Genomic DNA, 22,189 nt, shown 5'->3' with positions numbered 1-22,189 from the left:
TCCCATAACTTCAGCACATTAATCAAACTCTACAAAATTGCTTTTGTTTCATTGTGGTCTCTCTTAAGCCCATAAATTGCATGTCATGTGATGCAGCCTGCAGTGACCTGACTTCTGAGTCAAGATTTAGACAAAGAAAATAATAATTGCTATCTTAATTTCCAAATCAATGGGTTTGAAATGACTGTGTATGAAATTCCCTCTCCTTGAGGTCTATTACAGCCCTTCACATGGCTGCATCCAGTTATGCAATGTGTGTGCTCACCAGATTTCAGTGGTATGTTCTGTGTTTGCTATTAGAGCAGTAGGTAGGGATGAGCAGAGTCTGGAATGTTAATGACAGCCAAATGATAAGGTATTTACCAGAAGTATTTCTAAAGTAGGAATGAAACTTGAAAGATGAGTATTTGTGATGTTATATCTAAGTGTATTAACTGGAATCCAAGATAGTTTTCTCTTTTTTTTCCTTCTTCAAGCAATGGCTTGATTAGATTAATTACTAATTTTTCAGTTGTTTCAAAAGAAACATCAATTAATTGTCTTTGGAATCATCAAGACACTTAAGCACTTAAAATGCTGCTTTAGAAAGTTGTTCTGCTTCAAGTGGCTAATGGCTACACTTGCTTTGGTAAGAAGCAATTGAATTTGTTGATTCTTCTGCACACAAATGATGCTTCTCTTCTAAGTGAAGGGAACTTGCTTTCCATTTACTCAGACTTTCTCCATTTGCTTTGCTTTTGGCATAAAAGTACTAAGCATGCATTCATGCATTTTCCCCCCCCCCATTCTTTGGGGGGGATGATATACAATGTACCTTGCTCTTGTTGTTTTTGACAGCTCTTAGTGCCTTAATTCAAACAAATAAAGATAAATGATTGCTCTCCAATGCATTTTAATCCAAGTGTTACTGCATGCTAAATGTATTCTAATTACCTAAGAAATCTGAGAACTCAATTGTTTTGTGAGCATCGTGTATAGCGGATTTCTGACCATATGGTTTAGTGTAATACAGTTAGCCATTGAAGGAGGATATAGGCATGGTAACAGTAAGAAATGGATGCAGCTGCGTGGAGTGGAGCTGGGGGGGCTGTTTGGCTGCAGAACGATCGCTGTGAAACATCGCTCAGAACTTCCAGGTGTGGACACCAGATTTTACTGGCAGTGTTTTCCTTCAGTGTAATGAAGAGAAGCCAAGGTCTGCTACCAGGATGGTGATAGGTGCAATGGGGAGATAGGGATGCTGTAAGCAAGTTTTCTCATGCTACTTTGGGTTAGTTTGATCAAGCGAAGGGCTCTTTGTGCTATATTCTGCTAAGTCTGTATGTTATGGTTATTATTCCTTGACTCCTCTTGAAAGACGAGTCATCACAGGGTCTGAGCTGCTGCTGGACTTGCTGGTGAAGCTTGAGGAAAACAGGCAGCAGTCCTGTAAACCTGAGATGGGGGAGTCAAGGCAGCTGCAGAGCTCAGGTATACAGAGAGGGCTGTCTGGGGGAATCGCTCAATGAAACATGCAGGATCAGACTGTTACAGACATCTCACAGCCTTTCTAATCACACAAATATTTAAAATAACTAAAATGCCTTTTCAGAATTTTTCTGTTGTTGTCATGTTGTTGTTCTGTGTTTGTTCTTCAGATGCTGTTCCTTTCTGTTGAAACAGCTGAAATCTTTAAAAGCAGAGAAAGTCCTCATGGGGAGAGGAGGCATTCAAAATCTTAATGTGCTTTTTGTGCACCATAGAAAAGCATATATGGTTTTATACTTTGAAGGAGGCTGTTTAAAAAAAGTAAATAAGGAATTGGTTTGAACTGCACACAGAACAGTTGTGCTCTCACCTTCTTTGGTCACTTTATTGAAGACTTCTGTCTCTGGTCTTTGTCACTTAATTGTGCTCGAGTGTAAAGCAGTTTATGGATCCATCTAAAACGTTGTGCCAAAAATCTGGGGATGTTCCATTTCAGTTTAATGCAATTTAATTGAGACACAAATCTGTGTGTCCTGTGTCCGTGTTGAACTGGAGAAGTGTTTCACAAGACTTCCAAAAGTAGGTAAAGGAGTGATGTAGTGTGTGTTATTAGTTTCTTAGTTCCAAACAAACTTAAATTAAAAGCCAGAGAAGAACTTAGTCCCCCAAAAGGAATTGCCCAAGTGCTAATTTTCCTATTTAGTTCTACTTCTGTCTTGTGCTTCCATAGCTGAATTTTAATGCCAGGTATCCAGCTGCAATCAAATCTATTCATTTGCTGTGCATTTTGGAACGCTTTATAGAAGCAATGAGAGGTTGATGTTCTAATAAATTATAAATTAAAATATAATCAGTTTTTTACTTTTTATAACGCTTTCATCTGCTTACTGAGTTGTGGTTTAATGTTACTTCAACAGCTGATTCTGAGTGCGTAACTGTCAGTTCATCATGAAATGGTAATAGGTCCTTAACTAAGACAGCTCAGCAGAGCTTTCCAGCAAGTGTCTGTAAAATGCTGATGGTGTGCAGTACTAAAAATATTGCAGAAGCCATTTTCCATGTTGAAAGTTAGGAAGTACAGCAGTGAGGACTTGAAATTTAGAGCAAAAGAAGGCTTGTTTCCAAATTAGTATCAAATGTTCACATTTGTTTGGGTTTTGATCTTTTTTTATTTTTTTTGCTTAAGTGTTATTGTCAAAGGAAATACAGTGCCAGGCTGGGGAGGTGGGACAGGAGAGAGCTCTGGCTTCCCAGGAGGATGGAACCAGAGCCAGTGGGTAATCTACACTCATTTGAAAACCACTTTTTGTCATTTGTTCTCGGTGTTATCTTTATAATTACATAGCACAATGTTCAGTTTTAATAACATTCTGCTCCTGAATACTGCCATTCTGTGTGTGGTTTCATATGTGCTGATGCCAGCCGGGCATGTTTTGGGGGTTGCGTGGACTCCACCATTGCACTGAGGGAAGCTGCTTGCAGAGGGAGCACAGGGCAGTGCACAAAGAAGCAGATTTCCCACAGGGGGGTCTGGATGTATTTATCTGAAGGCAGGGTTTCAGACTTTCCTTGAGAAGCAGCAGTGATGCAAGTAGTGTTGGTAAGCACTGCTGTCAGATTCTCTTAAAGCAGACTTCTTGGCTTTTTAATCCAAATTAAGGTATTGGTTGTTTCATAGGGAAGGGAGGGAGCTATAACAAAAGTTATTCACAGCCAGCCCATCAGGCAGACACCTCAAGGCCAGAATGTGCTAAGTGTGCTGGGATGAAGGTGTATCTGAATGCAGCATTGTCTTCAGAAACTTGTGAAATAAGAGCTGTTCCCAGGGCTGGATGGTATCTGTGGTGCTCTGGGAGGCTGACCAGTTCTCTTCATATTGAAAGCCCATCTGATTTAATTTAATTGTGCCATTCCTCTACTTGGGACTGAGTAAATTTGGGTTTTACCAAATTGTTTGATCAGGGTGGGAAGCAGACTTTAGAAACAGGTTTGAAACCTCGTGGTGAAGGTGTTTGGTACCAGTGTGCACAAGGGATGTCTGTTTCTGATCATGCAACAAAATTGAGTTGTATGGGAAGGTAACTCTTCTTTAGAGGAGCTTAATGCCCATTGACTTTGTTTTCTATTATATCCATGCCACTCCACTTTTTTTTTGAAGTCTGCAGTGCCAGGAAAACATCCCTCAGAAATAAGCATGAGCCTAAAGCTGCCAATTGCTGAAACTCGGATTGGAAGCTGATGATTTGAATGGCCTAACAGATGAGAATGATTTTTTTTAATTGGAGATCTGTCAGTAGCTATCATTACTAGAAATCTGGGGCTTTTATAATACCATCTCATTTTACTATTGGATTAATTTCAGTTCTGAGTCCTAATACATGATGATATCAATTTCTGAGTACACCAGAATAGAACTGAGGCAAATATACTTATCTGACCATTTAAAAATCTCTCCAATTACTTCATTGATGCAGAGACCAAACACTTCTGCTGGGAGGAGGCACTCAACGCATTGCAAAAGAGATGCCTGATATTGTCTGCCAGATAAATCTGCTATATTTGGGTGAAGTTCGAGAGGCTTAGAATGATGCTTTTCAGAACCCTGTTGACTTGGCATTAAACTCTGCAAAGATTGTCCATGTTGAAATCCGTGTGTCTGCTTTACAGCTTCTTGGCAGACTAAGCGTGCCCAGTTCATTTCTTTCTGCTTGATATTTTTGTGCTTTGTTTAAGTGTCTGCTGACTTTAGCAGGTGAATGAGGACACTGGGAGGGGAAGCATAATTTATATATATATTTTTTCTCATCAATAACAGCACACATCCTTACCACATCTCTTGATTTTCATGTTAGAAATTATGGTGGGGAAAAAAACATTTACTTCCTTTTACTATTTACTACTTAAGGAAAAAAGAGTCAGATCTGCTTCTTGCAGATAGAAGGTGATGAAGCCAGGCTGAAATCAGATTGTTGCTATATAGACTTCCCTTGTAAGGTATGGATATTTACACTGAGCACCTGCTTTGGAGAATTTCTTGTTTTTTTTCTGATTCTACGGTTTTCAAGTTGGTTTATGGGTTCAAGTGAACACTGGGATGCTGTGAATTGGATGGTAATTACTGCATACACTAAAGGCTTTAAACCAGCTTTGATGTATGTTGGTCAGGATGCAACCCTGTCATCCTCGGGGACTGGATAGCTTTGGCTGGTGAAATTTCTTGATCTGCTTTTTGTGAGACCTTTCTCATAATCATAAATGGAATGAAGTCTTTCAATCACTGATCTGTTAAAAGTGTCTGTTTTGTTTTGTAGGACACCTGATGATCTCTCAAGGCAAATTGTGGCCCTGCAGCAAAGGGAGCTTGCGCTGAAAGAGCAGAACTCTACCATCACAAACAGGTAAGTGTAGTTTGCCTGCTTAGAGAACTGCTTTGCATAGATAGTATTGGATGAGCATGTTTGTAGTTCCGGTGGCAGAACACTGCTAGTCTGTGGAAGGAGCAGTTGGTTTATAGAGCGAGGCTATGTATGTAAAACTGGAGAGTGTCTGAGCCTTTGCTCTGATGTGGGAGTGAACATCTCCTGGAGGAAATGAATTTGTCTGCTGGAGCTTTACTTTCCAGACTGTGTTGGTCACACATAGCATTTCTTAATGTGATTCCATAATGTGCCTGAAAGCGCTTCTCACCCTCAGCGCGCATCTCTTTCTGCCCTGGTGTCTCTTCCTGTTTAAAAGCAATACCTCCATCTTTCAAAACGGGCAGTTTGCATTGCTAAGGTGTTAGCTGCGTCTTCTAAGCAGTAGAAGCATGGTGAATTTCCACCTTTGTTATGAATGTGTTAAATATAAAGCAAATACTGTGTAATTGAGCTCTGGGCAAGTGCTTTTATTTGTCTTGGGCTGCATTTGCATATGTTTCATGAGATATGTAGTAGATTTTGGTTCAAGAGGTGGTCATATTATGGTCTCTGCCTTGCAAATGATGGGTGGAATTCAAGCTGGGTGTTAAAAGCTTTGTGTGCTGCTGCTGTTAAGAAAAGTGTTTAGTCAGTTGTGAAATTGTTAGCCAAGTGTAAACTGCCATGAGCACTGCTAGCCAAATCGTTTGCATTTCTGTGAAGAATTTTAAGGATGGTATTAGAGGAAAAAGAAAAGGCATTTTGTATATTAAAAGTGCACTGAGCAAATCTCCCAAAGTCATAATTGATTAAATAAAAGAACATTGGTAATGTTTGAGTTGTCGCTTCTCTTCCCCACAGTCTGTTACCCACAGCCTCTCAGAGCAAGGCTTCTTCTAAATTTATTAATGGCCGAAGGGAATCATCTGTTGAGAAAGCAGCCTTTTGGTGCTGTCTGTTCATGCTGGATGTAATTGTGCCAATTTAGTTTAAAAATAAAAACATGATTAAGATTACTTTTTGATTTCAAGTGAAATGGGCTGTAAAGCTGCTTAAATTAAAATTGTAGCATTTTCTTGATGAAATGCTCTGTGTGTCATTTCCAAAACCAACAATTTCAGCTTTCTTCTGTCACATACCTTATTCTGTCTTAAAGTGTAGGCAATAAGATACAGTTCTTAAAACCTTTCATTACAGATGATTTGAAAGTTCCCAAGAGAAGGTTTTGAGTCTCTGGAAATAAAACCTTGTTAAGGAAGCAAATCTAATTTTCTCTCTCCCCTTGAATGACATCCAGATTCAGCTGATGGTTTTCTTTTATTTGTTTCATAATTGTGTGTGGAGTGGGCTGCATATTGCAGTAACTTAATATGTGACCACGACTCCCTCTAGTGATTGAGCCCAGCAGTTATTTGGCTTTCTATTGTTTTCTCGTCTATAACTTCTTTAGCCTCGAGCTGCTCTGCATTCTGTCTTCAGTACTGATAGTTCTGTATTTCATTTATAAATAGTTGGTGGTTATTTGTGTACAGAGCTAGATGCAAAAGGAATTTTGTCGATCGTATTAAGCTTTGATTAAACTTCTCCATTAAAATTAATGATTTGGTAGATACTTAAGGAAACATCATCAGAAGTTGGCATCTGAGTTTATTTCTGACATTAAAGCAGAGAATCAAAGATAGTTCTGGGTTACCTCTTGCCATGCAAAGCTCAATGTTCAGCAGAAGAAATGAGCGGTGTTACAGACTGTCCATGACAGTTCAGCCTGCATTTGTGTTTTTTCCTTAGAGCACTTGCACTGGGAGAGGATGGGATGTCTGGGGCACTATTGGTCAGCAGACTCACCTGCTGATCATTTAACCCAAACAACAGAGAGGCTGCATGCAATCAGTGAGTGGTATTTCTGGTTATCAAGGAGCACTTTGGCATAGGCGGAGGAGGGCCTGGTATGGTTCTTTGCAAGCTGAGTATTCTGTCTTTACACTGCAGCTGTCTGTCTTCATTTTAATTGTTAGTGATAGTATCTTGCCTACATTTCTTAGTGAGTGTGATGAGCATGTGCTACGTCCTATTGGTGTCGCAGCCTGATGGAGAGTCCTCAATTTTTATTTGATAAAAGGAGGTGTTTGATAGTGAGACAGAACTTGATTGCTAATGTGGCCAAATATGAGCAGGACTTGACTTTAGAAAATGAGGCAGGCTTGGAAAAGATGGCACAAGGGATCAGATAGCTATGTAAGGTCCCTTCTCTTCCTACAGAACTAGAGACAGATGTGTAGCTCAGCTGCCTGACAGCGTGCTTCAGGTGATCTAGAATGAAAGCTTATGACATACAGTCATTCCAGTAGTGCTGTTTCCCACAGGGCATATGGCTCCATTAAACAGGCTGAACTTCACGGTTACTAATGGATTGCTGGTGGTCTCTTGTCCATGTGCAACACTGACATTGGACCAGTAAGGTATTGTGTAGAATACAAGGCAACGTGAAGTCAGCACCTCAAACAGAATGAAGGGCACCTGAAGAAAGGGAGAGAAGCACTAAATCTTTGATCCTGATGCTGGGATCTTAGTGCTGCTAGTTTATTCCTGTCACCTAGTGTCAGAAAGGCAGCCGTGAGTTTTGACATACAGTTTTATATGTGAAAAGGGATAGATGGAAAGTGTTTGAAATGATATTTTCCTTCTCCAAGTGCTCACAGAGTTCTCTTAAGAGATGGTTGTTTACACCTTTATTCGTATAAATCACATAAAGCTGACTTACCCAAACAACCTGCTGTGTGTGTTATCGCTTACAAATGAAATAAAAACCCAAACCATTGAAGGCTGGGGAATGGAGATGGCAAACTGAACAGAAAATGTTTCTAAGAGAGGCAGCAGGGACTTTTTTTTCCAAGCAAAAAAGACAATGAGTGAGTAATAATAAGATTGGAGCCATCCGTCTCCATAAGTGCTGCTAGCTCAGAAGTGTGCTGTAAATCCATTGCCCATCTTCTCCTTTCTTTGGATGTCCCATGGAGCGTCAGTCACAAATACAGATGGAGCCTGTCAGCCTTTTCTCCCCTAATCTTCTGGAAAGTTGGGCAGAAGTTTAATTACAGTGAAATGTCTTTTATCTGACAGCAAGAGAAGTGCTAGCTTTTTGATAGGCTTTATGAGTTATTTTGTGATCAAAAGAAGCACTTAATGTCTAATATAGGACAAGGTAGGGATTTCTTGTGCAACTATATGGCACACTGCACCTTGATTTATATGTGGGGATGTATGTGTATCTAACATGAGGCAAATGTTTGTGTAATGCTTCAGGGCAATATTAACTGCTGGCAGGTTCTGCATTTGTTTAGAGCAATGTTAGGAAGAAATGACTGGTGGGTATTGCTCTTTCTCCTCCTCAAAGTGAATCTTTCCTGCATTTTTTTTATACAGGAAAGTAGTTGATAGTGTCTCACTGAGTGACCTATCTTTTCAAATAAACACATTGAAACTGTAAGCTTCCAGGTTACATCTGGCTATTCATGATGATAATGGAGTAGGTACAAAACTTCCCTGATTTTCTTCCCTCATGCAATAGTTAGTCTCTAGCAGAAAATAAGACAAAATAACTTAGTTGAGACATTGACTTCTTGCTTCTAATTCTAAGAATGTGGGGTTTTGCCCAGACTTCTGCTGTTCGTGGCTGTGCCATTCTTAGCCCTGTTTCCTGAGCAAGTGAGGCAGTGTGCCTTATTACTGTGTTTTGTGTGTGAATGTATATGAACCTTTCTGTGCCTGCCCTACTCCTTGCAGTGGCTAGTTGTCTTCTATCAAGTTTGGCAGGTGGTACAGATCCCCAGTATAATAAATCCTAGCAAATTTAAGGAAAACAGCTATCCAGCTACAGCAGGGGCATCTTTTTGCTGCAGTGTGAGGCTACCCCCTCTTTAGTTATCAGGGCCCTGCAAGCAGAACATTGGTGTGGAAAATGGAAGATTATTGGAGTAGGTATTCACCATGGGAGAGAGAAGCCTATAGGAAACAGGGCAGCTTTAGTTCTGGAACTCGAGGAATCGCTCTGTTGTTCTGTTGAAAAGCAATTCTATAGAGAGAGCCTAAAGAGCAGTCTCCAGGGAACAGATGTAGCTATAATTTTACATCTTTTCAGCCTGGAGCTCTGTGGAGAATGTGCTGTGCAAACCTGGTAGAAACAGTAGTATTTGGCTTCTTGCTTTTGATTTGACTGTGCTTCTTAGAGACCAGAACATGGAAGGAGGGTCTGCAAAATGCATCTCTTCCATGCTCCGATTGCTTTTAATGATTAAAATGTTGCAAAAGCTATTTAACTCTGTTCTTTTTTTCTTGTCCCAGGGTTGTGATTGACTGTTGGTGTTCATACTAGCATCCCTGTTGTTTGTACATCTTTCTATTAGTAGAATAAGCTTTTATTTGTTAGTGCTCCTCTGGAGATGCTGATTAAACATTCCCTCAGGTGTCCAGGCAGCAATTCATGTTATTGACCAGAAAAATGTCTACAATAAACAGTTAATGTGATAGGTAAACATGAGTTCTGTAGATCCTGCTACCTGCTGTGAAGTCGGGCCTGTTCAAATACTCAACAAAACGCTGTTATGTCTGAAAAGTCTCCTCTTGGCTGGGATGTCTCAGTCGGTTGATTGTATCTGCATGTAGAATCTGTTCAGCCCTGTGGCTGATTGCTTGTTTAACAATTTCCTGTCCAGATCATGTCAGCACCACCACACGACGTCTTCAGACTGCTATTATGGAGATCTTTATTGTGTATCTTCTTTTTAATGCGCCGTGTTTGTCCTTAGGCACATGTGGATGTGTGGTAAGGGGGGAAACTGTACTGACTTTGGGGGAGGGTGGGTTCCGGTTACAAAGATGATTCCTAATATCCAAGCGTTACCATTGGTACAAGAGACCTGCTGTTGGATACATTCAGCCAACACAAAAAATGAACCGCCTTGTCTTTTTTAGCTGCGTAAGGCAAAAAGAAAAACCCCAAACTTGTCATAAATCAGCCAGCCCCCCTCCCCACCAAAAAGCAGCTTTCTTTCGCTGCTCTGAAAGTTAAATGACTAATGTGCATAATTTATTTGAGCATCTGTGCTAAAAACTTGCATACCAAGTTTGAGTTCAATGCGATCAACAATGGCGAAAATTAGGATTTATCATGGAAATGCTGACGGATGTGAACATGTGTAGGCTGAACCGGTGCCTGACAAACCTTCTTATTGTGCCATGCTAATGGTGAAACGCGGGGTTTTTTTTCCCTGCTGTAATTGCATCCCCCCCCTCCGTCTGCTTAATTTTCCCCTTTTCAGATGTGGTGAGTTGAGCTGCGCTTCGTATTTGGATTCCTGGTTGTTTTTTTCTTTTCTGGGGTCTGCACAAACCCTCCGGAGCGGTGCAGCAGTACTGAGCGGGGAACAGAAGGTGGTGCCGGCAGCATTGCGCTGCTCGCTGCCTCCCCTCCTCCCGCTCCGCCTGCGCAGCCGGGCTGCTGTCACCAGCCTTATAAATTCTGGAGCCAATTAGCTAAAAAACGTTGCGAGTGGAAAGGGAGGAAAGAAAAAGCTGCAGGATGGCTCGGTGTGAATGTGGCTGCCTCAGAAGCTCTTCCCTGGAGAGCTCAGATGGGGCCTCGCACCGCAGCTCGGGGTGTTGGGCTGCTTCAGGAGGCAGTAGTTGGTTTGGAGGAGTTGAGCACAGGGAAGAGAGGCGAGGCTTCCTAGGAAGCTGTGCTGATGGCTGAAGGCCTGCTGCTAGGTGGTGCAGGGCTCCCCGAGGGCTGCTTGGGCCTGGGCAGGGCGCTGTGCTGGCTTTACCATCTTCCTCCATGCCTCCTGATGAGGAGGCAATTCCTGAACCAATTTCTTTGTCTATTTGTTTGTGATTCTGAAAGTCAGACTGGTTGCTTAGTTCTTACATGGCAGCACAGAGGCAAAATGCACCTCAGTGGCAGTGGGACAGCAGCGCTGTGCTGAAGAAACAGTCAGTTTCTCAGTGCAGTCATTTTGCAGGAAGGTGTCACTCCCTGAGACAGGAGGTGGGGTGGGAAAGGCAGGCTATTGTATTAAAGCCCATGCGAGGAGCTGGTGCTCTGTATTCCCACTTTTCATCTGGTTCTTTTTCCTGCTTCTCCCTCTGATTCATTCAGAAGTCTACTTTTTTTCTTTCTTTCAAGATTTGTCCATAGAAATAGGGGAAAAAAGGCTGCTTTGAAGTAGTGCTGTGTCTGGGAGAGAAAAAGGGAGGGGGAAGAAAGATGAACACAGATACCTGGTGTTGCTAACCAAGATGGAACCCTTGTTCCATCCTGGTTCCTTCTCTGTATATTCTTAACCAAAGGTTGGCATCTGATTCATTCCTAGTCTTAGTGGTGACTTGGTGTATTTCTAATACTTGGTCATACCAGAAGGACCAGATCTGACATCTGGAAAGGGCTCTTTGGGGCTGCATGGGTGGGTTAGAAACTGGCCTTTATAAGAGTACAGGATGGTGTTCTTGCAACATGTAATTTCCTTTCTGTCGTATTTTATGTACTGCTTTTTTGCACGTTTTCAATATTTAAAACAATGTTAACATATTCATAAGTTGTAAAATATGTTCTCACTGTTAAGATGTGGAAATTAGTTTAAAGCAACAACAACAACAAAACCTCCAACTTTCCTTTTATCCAAGCAATAGAAATCCAACTCTTGTGGGTGAAATAACCACTGAAGAGGCTTTCTGTTTCTCAGCCAGAAAAAGCTTTTGAAATATTTATGGAAATAAACAAAATGTGTCCCTTTCTGGCTGTACAAATAAGGGATTATCAGATCTAGCCCATGACATTTGCAATACATAGAGTCCAAAGTATATAATACTAATAGAGTGTATGTTTTAAGGAAGTACCATGATATTTTTGTGGTGGTGTTTTAAAACGAGACTACTGACAAAGTATTGCATATCCATGGATCAGACAAATGCAAGAAATGCCTCTCTTCTGTCAGCTTACAGGTAAACATTGTCATCAAGGCAGTGCATTAACTGATTCCTGGAAACCAAATGTGTGTTTTTATGGTGGTGCAGCTTTATCTTCTAAAAGAGCAAGACTGCAGTCACTCATGTGACTGGGAACGTGGAGCAGTGCTGCTTGCATCCCCTTCAGTTGAAGGAATCTGAATTCTGTGCCATCAAGGATACAACGGCAACACAAGCTGGCTGCATTACTCTCCCAGTTTACTGAGTGAACTTGCTCATCTGGGTCTTATGCCTTGGTTTGTCATTCTGTGAGCCTTGTACTGGTGTAAGAATTGGAGCTGGTTGAAATCAGAGTGCATTTTCATCATTCAGAGAAGAATCAGCAAATCAAGGTTTGTAGGGAGAAGTAATACCTTTCATTAGAGCAACTGATAAGATTAGAAGAAAGACATGTTTGGGCACATGGCCAATGCTCAGATCTGATACAGGCACAGAGGCTTTCAAACTAAATATGGGTTGAGAACAATTGCTCTGAGTTTAACTTGATTAGACAATTTGAGAGAGAAGGTAGTGGGCACGTGTAGGATGGAGGGGATGTCAGAAGAGGTGAAGAAAATGCTGTTAGCATCTATGAGAAACACTAAGCTGTTCTGATGCACGACCAGGTATATATACTTTGACAACACGTTAATAGTATGAACTTCCTCCATGTAGAAGGAGCTTAGAAGCAGATATGGTGTCTGTCGTGTTTTTGCTGGAGGTATATACCAATAAATACTGTGATTCACTGACTCAGCACAAATATGTCTGACTTGCAATTAAGGGGCTAGAGCTTCAAGTTTATATTAATCAAAAACGTGGTTTTCTATACCGTCAATAAAATTATTTTATCATATTGTTTGACTTATCTCCCCTGGGCAGTCAGCTGCAGCAGCAAGTCTGAAGCTGCTATTACAATGAATGCTGAATGAGTTTAGCTTCATTTGTCCAAATGTGTTCTAGGATAAAGCATGTTTCCTGAGATGCAGTATTTCTGCTTCTGGTTCATGTGGGTACTGCAGGCTGTGCTGATGCTGGGAAGGTCCAGCTGTTGATACCTCCTGGGTTGGGGTGTTGGTTTTTGTGGCAAAATCTGTTGTCAGTTATAAATAACTGCTCAAACTTATTAGGACAGCATAAAGTGGCTCATTTCTTTTCTTAAATAGGACACTATATATATGTATATTTTAAAGCGCACCTGCTGGTTACCTTTATGTAGAATGGTGGTAAGTCTTTAAATGGCCTATTTTATAAGTAACATAATTTCTTCTAGCAGTACATTTGTTCTTCCTCCCCAGCCCCCTGATGATATCCAAAAGGAGAAAAATGCTGATAATAATAACTATGATTGTAACAAAAAAAGCAATAGTAAGATAACCAGGGGCAAAGTGTTGCCTAAAAAATTCTTTGTTTTTAAGCTAATTACGCTTTATATTGCCAGTGACCTTCTGGAAGCCTCTTATTTGCGTGGATTGCAGATGCCTCCAAAGGAAATGCCTTTTATATGTTAGAGGAAATGCATTTTAGTCATCTCCTCAAACCAGAACACAGTTCTACTGTGTAGAATGTACTGCTTTCTACAAGAACTTTATAGAGTGGCTGTTGTGAATGGCTGGAGAGCTGTCTCTGACAGAAGAGGAACACCTAAACTGGGTTGTCTTACAGGGGTTCTTCTCGAAGGTGGGAGTTGTGTGTATAAACTGTGGCATGGGCACATTTTTGAACAAGTATTCATTAATATTTTAAGTCAGAGGAAACTTGAAATTCATGCCAGGTCCCCTGGGAAACTTGTAGCTTGGTGGCAAACTTGTGAATGAGAATGTGAGCCTTGTTTCAAATGTTCCTCTAAGTATAAAGCAGACATCTCTCGGTTCTTGCAAGATTTTAATTTGGAATTTTTTTCCTTTGTCTTAAGATAACTCACTGCTTCCTTAAATTAATGCAGCTGTTCTTCAACGGAATATAGGAGAGAGGCTGAAGCTTCAGTAGTTTTTTTTCTTTCTCTGTCCTTGGAGACTTTTGTCTGGCTCTTGAATGAGAAATGAAAGAGAGAGAGGATAGGAGCAGCTCTCATGGATGCTGTAGCTGTCATTGAGGCTGGCAGAAGTTAGTGTCCTTCTCCTTGTAAACCCAGCAGACCTGGTCAGACATCATCAGACTTCATTGGTTTTGATGTTTTAAAAATAAAGTGAGTGGCTTTGATTGACATCTTTTGTTAACGTGTACAGACCTCAAAGAGGTTCCTCGTGTCGGTAAAGAACTGAATCAAGTGAAGGAGTCAGTGCAGGTGTAACCACATTTCATCAGTCAGGCTACTTTTTTTGTGTTTTTTTCCACAGTTCCAAAGTTCCTTCTCCTCCAGCTTTGTTGCTTTGAAGAGAGATAAGAGCAGCATTGTCTCTGCTATGAGACATTAACCTACACTCTAGGAACGTGTCCTGTTTAGAGTAGTGCTTGGGGACTCATGGATTTGAATCCCAAAATGAAGTGTTATTTATTAACCATGCCTCCAGATGCAAAAATTGATTGTAGCAGAGACAATTAAAGCTGACTGTATCTAGTCCACTTCCTTTTGTTTGGTTCAGACATTAATCTTTCTAACCAACCACCCAAATCAACACCTGTCTAGAGAAAGGTGTTTCTTATTATTTAAGAGGGAGGACACTACTCTGACTTGCACCGATATAGAAGCCATTTATGTATTCTCATTCTGGGATTTATAGAACCATGTGCTCCTTGCTGTGTCAGGAGAGGCTTCTGTGCAGGTCAGGTGGGGTGCAGGAAATTGGAGAGAGCAATAGAGGAGTAGGGTAGGGCAGACAACACAGGATTTCTAATACCATTTTCTTCTAGGAGGAGGCTGATGCTTGATTGGCTGCATATTTCCACCTGGCCCAGAACAGATCCTTTCTGAAGCCCAATAAACTGCTATTTGTGCTGTTTCAGAGTGTGCAAGGGTATGGGTTGTGCTTATAGTATCTGATGTGGTGCTTTTGTAAGGCATTGCAGCTGTGTAAGGGAAACAGGACCAGGATGGGATTGGATCTGAGGGGCCAGTGCTGAGACTGGGCTGCAGAAGTGTTCAAAACTCAGTGTGCCTTCAGAGGCAGCTGAAGCACAAAACTTGTATGGCACTGAGCAAGTAAGCGATTTGTCTTGGCTTATGAAAGTGACAATGAACAAAGGCTTGTGCTCATATTTACTAAAACCTGTCTGTGTTGCTGCTTGTGGAGGGCTTTCCCAAAAGTGCTATTCTTTTCATTGGCAGCTCCTAAAACATTTTTGCCTGTAACTCAAATGTTGTCATTCTGCTTCATGTTATCATGTTATGAAGCAGATGCATTGTTTTTTTTTTGTTCCTATCAGCTCTGTGTCCCATTGATGAAACAGCATCCCATTAAGACAGCTGTGGGAGTCCTCCAAAATGGTGGAAGAACTCAGCAGTTCTGTGGCTCTGGGACCGATGACTGTGATGCACTGCCATTGGCTTCTGCGTGCTTTGTGCATGTAGGAGCAGTTGTGAGAACAGTTTTGTTTTTGCACTTCGACAAGAATCTGTCACAACAACTGAAGTTTTACATCAGCGGGAATTGACTGTTTTGCCTTATGTGTCTTCGTGGCAGATAATGTGAATGAGAGAGTAGGTAGGATAGGGTGAAATAGAGAGCAATCTGAAAATCACGTTCTAACTCCATCTTCTGCAGAAAAGGGGTGGAGTGTGAAGGAAAGAGAAAGCACATCGCTACAGCAAAACCAGCTGCAGCTGAGCAAAGCCTGATATGAGAGATGAGTAAATCATCAATATTTCAGATCGCTGCTTTTATAAATCAATGTTAAAAAGTGAGAATGAAAACCTGAGGAAACAACACAGAAGAGTGAATCTCTGTGTGCTGATGTCCCTCGAGTCCCTGGCTGGTAGGAGGAAAGGTTGTTTGAATTTTAAATGGATTTAAATTCCTTTTCATTGTGGTCCTTGCTGTTCTGTGTATATTGTCCCTGGGAAGTGAGCAGAGAATACAACCCCTGTGTTTTTATGCTTGGCTGATTTTAGTGTTCTCCTATATTTTTCAGCTGTAAACGTTGCAGACTTTATTACATTTAAACTGGTTTTAATGTAGTAGGTCATAAAACCTAGAAAGAAAGGAGAGGTAGTGTCCACTGCAGGTGTTTTTAGTGCAGAGAAGATGCTTGGGAGTTGCTGAAAGGCTTAAACTGAAAGTCCAGGATCATCACCTTAGTGAAGATGGTTCAGAAATAAGAGACCTGTCACAGCTGAGAATGAATTTCATTGTTATAAAAAATTCCTCCTCCTCTTTTCATCTGAGTAGCTGGTTTATGCTTTGAGACATCAGCTCAGTTCTGAAGAGAGAAGAGTGGCTGCTTCAGGAAAAAGGTTCAGCAGGTTCTATGTATGTAGCAATATGGTGTAGTTAAATGTATTGTGTTATAGCTGAGACCCTTTGGAACTGGCTGCTCATTCGTAACCAAGAGCATGGAAAGGACCTGTCACTGAATTCTGAGCTGTGAGGGACCTGTGCATGTGCCAGTGCTATTCCTGCCAGCTCTAAGCCATTGATGAGGGTTTTGTTGCTTTTCCAAGTGGAGCCAAATGATGACAACTGCTCGTCTGTGCTTTCCTACTTCACTTCGGATGCAAAGGCCCTTCTGAGGGGAGGAGCACATGAGTGTCAGTAGATCAGAGCCCTGCCCAAGCCAGGGCTGGGTTACAAATGTTGGAATTACAAGCAATGCTGCTCTTTCTATTAATTGTGGTTAGTTTTTCTGCTATGATATGTGATCCATACTTAAAAGATTTCCTCCCTCTGCTTCAGGAAGTCAGTTACCTCCCCTGCGTTGTAAAACTAAAATAGCTTGAAGGGAGATAGTTATCGGTGTATGGTTTCATGGATGTATTTGACACTCCTTAACTGTTGAATATATGGCTTTGAAACTTCCCTCAGAGAGGGGAAAGCTTGGTCTCTGTGATCTCCATATGGGCCAGAACTTCATTTAATACCTCTTGACATTAAAACTGTTGAAGAACTGGTGCTTGTGGTGTTGCCTGTTCAATTCACTGATTTCACCACGGCTTAGTGGGTATTAAATATTTCTGTAAAACATTGATGATGATTTCTGAGTGTCAACTTCCAGCTAATAGATGTCACAAACTTCTGTCTCTTAGCAGCGACTTTGTGCTGTATGCACAGCTTGGTACAGAGACAGACCGGCTCTTCTTCTTGGAGCCTTCACCATATTAGAACAGGGACTATTTGGTTTGCTGCTGCTGCTTTAAAAAAGAAAACAGAACAACTAAACTTAATCCGTCAGAAGTATTGAAAGAATGCCTTTAGTAGCGGTTGGTTAACACGTTTTAAAACTGACACTTGATTATTTCGTGAGTTGTTCATGAATAGGCAATTGGAGCTCTAACTGTTTTTCTGCACCATCGTGCCTGGGACTGCTTACAGCCTGGTGTCTGCGGAGGCACAGCTCATGTGTCAGAATCCTGTCCGCAGACTGAAGGCCCCAGTGTGAAATGTAATGGCTTTACAGGCTGCCAGTGGTCTTAGTGATTAAATAAAAGCCTGCTTTTGGTTTGTGCAAATGGTTTAACGGTCATACAATGTGGACAGAGAATGACATTAAATGCACTTATTCCAGGAATTGTATTATTGCATCCATTTGATCACTCTGGGAACCAGCTCAGAGTGTGCCATTTTATTAAGGTTCTTTATAAATATGAAAGCTAGGAACTTACTATGCAGATTGGTTCTGAGATTATGAAAATCCATGTCCAGGATCTGGTAATATAGAGAAAATATTGTTTTGTAGACCTTTGGTAACAGCAGCCAACTTGTATTATGTAGCTTCTTTAAAGTAAATACACCATGGTTACATAGAAGAACATTCAGTGTTTTTTATGGTATTTCAGACATTCTTATGCATATAAGTGGTGTTAAGGTTTCTATTCTTAATGTTAGAGGTAGTTTTGAAATAGAGGATGGTAGGCTTGTGTGTCTGCATAGGCCTGTCTTCAAATAGTTAACTGATTTAGAAAATAATCCTTTATTTTGAGAAATTGTTCCTGCAGATATGAGGATAAAGTGAAGTCAAAACCTCCTTTTGTGGTGCTGGGTGAGTTTTGAATTTTAAGTAGTGACCTGCCCAGCCAGCTGTGGGCTTTGGTGCGTTTCCCACCTTACACAGCTGTGCTTCTGGAATGCCTCTGTGTGCAGAGGTGGGCTCTGCAAAGTGGAAAACTCATAGAATTGGAGAGGAGTCACAGATCTCTTCACGTGGGAATCAGTCCAGCACTCAGATTCTTACCTTTTTCTCCTAGACCCAACTGGAAAGGAGAGATGAGGATTGATTTAAGCCCAGGTGTGTATAAAAGGCAAGAAAAATGTCTTGCCAAAATACATACTGCATGAATTAATGTATTTTACTGCTCCACAGTCACAGATTTCACTCAGACTCTTTTCTTCTTTGTCTTTAATTTGTATTCACAATCTCATCTTTCTCTTTTTCTCATTCCTTTTTTGTGCAGCCCCCCCCCCCTTTTTTTTGCTGCAATACGTTATGCAATCTCTTTGAAATAAACTGTATCTCATATAGAAATTACCAGCAGGGAGAGACCATTGGATGAGAAGTAGCATTTGTTTCTCTGCTGTGCTGGGTAATGATTTCCTGCTTCCAGGAGTAAGAGATTAAAATTCTGGGGAGAGGATTTGCCCCCTTCCTCATGCAGCAAGCCCCTGTGCCAGGGCTCAATCACTTCCTCTGTAGCAGCGGGAGCAGAGGTAATGTGATGCTGTGGTCATCCAATCAGTAGTAGAAATGCTTTAATCTCTTCTATTCTGTCTGATAAATGCTTTCTTCTTTGTTATGAATTGCAGATTTCTAGTGTTCCTATTGTTGCAGGGATTGGGGAAGAAAAGAGATCATCCTGTCCAGTTAAGTGTTCAGTGATGATGCATTCCTTTATTCCCAGAGATACTTTGAGATTTAGTTAAAGTGCAGTTGTGGGAAGGGCAGAAAAAGCATAGGAAAGAAGGTGGCACTGTCTGTTAAATCACACCACAGTTTGTAGTTTACTTAATGGAGATAACCTGTATTCAGCAAGCGACTTTTATTTTTGAAAGCACACTGGAGACAGCAGTTTCTGCTTCAGCATGTGGTCTTTGCTGAGAGTAATCAGGATGCCCTGTGTTAATTAGGGAGATGAACTTCTGATCAGTGCATCCACTTCCTTTGTTGTGTGAGCCACAGGAAAGTGAAGCTGTGGTCACATCTGATGCCAAGTGTGGCTGAGGCGGCTCCCAGAGCCATCTCCAATTTTGACCTATTTGTTCCTCTTCACTGCAGCAGTTGCACAAAACTGTAATGGATGCGTATCGACTTTGCTGCTTTATTTTGCTCCCTTTGCTATATTGACATGAGTTAATAGGGCAGAAGCAGAAGACAGACGGTGTACAAAGTGGAAAGAGATTTTATGTCAATAGGGATTGTAAGATAAGAAATACAGTATTGAGGGTGAGCTCAAAGAGAGCTAAAAGCTAGCCAAAACCACTCAGTGTGCTTGCAGGAGGAAGGCAGTGACCCAGAGCCATAAACCTTTTTTGGCAGAAAGGTTTTCTTGTTTCCTGTGACATATTCTGGGATGCTGGTCATTGGATTTCTCTCAGTACTGTCAAATTGCTGGAACTCTGGGGTTGCTGTCTTCTGTAATGCTGTTGGTGTTTTATAATATCAGCTTTGAGTCTTTGCTTGATTGGTTGATAATATTATTAAAGGAGAGAGCCTCCATTTCTAATGGTAGTACTGGGTCTGTCTGGTCTGTTGATTTGGCCCTACAAGAAGTGAAAATGAATGTTTCAAGGGAAATTCAGGCTTGAAGGTGATTGGAAGTGGAAGGCAGAACAAATTCTGGTTGAGTTATGAGTTCACCAGGACCCAGGATGATGTAGTTCATATAACCTATTTTATTAAATGGAGTGTGTGCTAGAGGATTTAAAAACAGGCTTGTACAGAGCCCATTGGAAAGATACCCTGGCTGTATTCTTGGATGAAGAAAAACATTTTGGGTGTTCTTGTACTTATTGGTTCAAAAAAAGCATTCTGGTATATAGCAGTAGTATGAACAGGTAAATAAATACTCTCATTGGTATTGGGAAACAATTTGAACATCTTAGAAGTGATGTACTGCTGCTGTACGGTGTGCTGTCGGATCCTTGCTTAGCATGTTGCTGAATTATAGAAAAGATACTGCCGTGGGCGAGGAGCAGCCCTGGATAATAAATTACAGCAGGTATTTGGAAACCAGCTAAATATATGTTTGCTGGAAGATGAAAGGAAGCTCTTAGTATCTCTTACAATTATGAAAGAGATTAGTTGTGCTGCTGGCAAAGTTATTTACATGGTTTGACAATGAAGAAATGAGTAGTTTAGTTAATTGTTGGAAAGACAGAAATAAATGGGTGCTTAGACCAAGTTAGATTATGCGTGGATGTGTGCTCTTGATACAGGAAAAAACTGAAAAGGGTATAGGGAAGGGCCTGTTTACTTGGACAAGTCTTCAGTGAGCTTTTAAGAACTACTTGTATTTTTTTTGAGAGATGTTGTGTTATTTCTGTCCTGCTAATATTTGTCATCGTAGTTTAGTGTTTGTGGAAAGTGAATGCTGCATACATTTCTAAAGGAGCTCTGCCCAGCTGGGCTCATAAAGCTCTTCTGTTTTTGCACTGGGCCTGGGTAGAACTAGAGCAAAGAATAATTGTCATTCAGTGCACAGAACTGTGCTATGAACTGCTGGTGACATAAGCTGGAGAGTTCACTGGAGAAGAGAACATTTTCATTCTCAGGAGAAGGGAAAGAAAGAGAACTTATTCTTTCTGCTTTGAATGTTGTCGTTTTTATTGTTGCTAAAATGTTTGTGATTAAACACACAGCATATGAGTTTTCGCCTGGATGTTGTGGAGGTAGGAAATCCACTGATGAAGTAGTTCTGTATGTGGATGTCTTGGTGAGGCTCTGTCTGATGCTGGTTTTGAGATGAGATCCTGACAGGTTGAACCTAAAGGCTTTAGTGGCAGCCACCTTTTGGGCTGCCTTTGGTCTCCTGAAACCATTTATTGCTGCTGGGGAAGCAGCGTGTGGAAGTAGTGTTAAAAAAAGAAAAAATGAAGAGGTTGAGAAAGAGGATTCCTCCAGATAATGTTTTGAAATAAGCACACAAATCCCCTCAGACAGCAATCCTCCCAACTGTATGAATAGCTTTTGTAGTAATTAATGTATCTGATTCAATTAATAATTGAGAAATAAAAATGATAAACAAATGTAAATGAAGAAATGGGGGCCTGCGTTGTTCATTTGCTAATGAGATTTTTCTGGAGCTCTCTGTGATCAGGGGAACCGCGGATCAAAGCTTCAGTAGTCAGCCACAAGATGGCAAACTGAATATCCCGACTCTTAAAACATCGTGTGGTTCCTTTTCTCCTGTTGGTGTGCAAACTGTCTTTCATGTTTTTTTTTTTCTGGAGAAAGATTGATATATTTTGGGTTGATCTGACATGTTTTGATGTATCACTGCAGTTTGGAATGCCACTGAAATCCTGGCTTACCGTCAGATTTTGTTTTGTCTTCAATTACTATCTGGGGTTTCTGTTTGCCCCCCTCTTTTCTTTGCCCACTTGGTCTTTGTCCAAATATTAATTATTGCTGCCACATCAGAAGATCCTGTACTAAATATGTCCAGAATGCATGTGGTGCTAATTACAAGGATTCATACTGCATTTTCTTTGCAGTTCTAATTCTTACCATAAAAGATTCAACATATGCTTTACCCCAGACCATAGGTGCTCTTGCAGGCTGTCAGCTGATGATGCTCAGCAGTAGGTGGTACTTTTCTGCTTCTATACAACCTCCAGATATTGAAAACCACTACATCCCAACCTCTTCACACTTCTCTGAAGGTATTGTGTTCCAGGCTCTATGTTCACTATTAGTGATGTATGACATTCGAAGGAATGTCAGTCAGTAGCCAAAATGTTTCCTTCCCACTCATTCTTGGAGAAAATAGCTGTTGAATTTTGCTATAATTGAAGAGGAAAATTATTTATACTAGACTTATATTGTATCCACAGCATATTCCAACAATTTATCTGTTGCACATGAAAATTCCCTACAAGAGCAAGGCTTTTACTTGTCAGTACTTCTAAGTTTAAGTGCTGGTCTTGTTCCTCTTGCCCTAAGCTGACACTTGCTCTCTCTGAGCCTCCCCTGTGCTGAGAATCACACCTCAGGTGTACGTGTGCTCTATCTGCTGA

General features: G+C 41.0%; 1 protein-coding gene across 5 annotated transcripts in view; it reads left to right on the top strand.

Annotated features, from left to right (window-relative positions):
- Positions 1-22,189, top strand: part of MAD1L1 (MAD1 mitotic arrest deficient like 1) — a 320,017-nt gene that overhangs the window by 31,117 nt on the left and 266,711 nt on the right. For all 5 annotated transcript variants that reach the window (XM_040647851.2, XM_004945136.5, XM_040647852.2 and 2 more), the window contains one exon: positions 4,779-4,865. In XM_040647851.2, the coding sequence (XP_040503785.1) occupies positions 4,779-4,865 (87 nt within the window). The remainder of the gene's footprint in view (positions 1-4,778; positions 4,866-22,189) is intronic.

Source organism: Gallus gallus, chromosome 14 (assembly GCF_016699485.2).
Source record: "Gallus gallus isolate bGalGal1 chromosome 14, bGalGal1.mat.broiler.GRCg7b, whole genome shotgun sequence".
NCBI classification, from domain to species: domain Eukaryota; kingdom Metazoa; phylum Chordata; class Aves; order Galliformes; family Phasianidae; genus Gallus; species Gallus gallus.
Note: the sequence above shows the minus strand (reverse complement) of the source record. Positions and strands in the feature narration are given on the sequence as shown.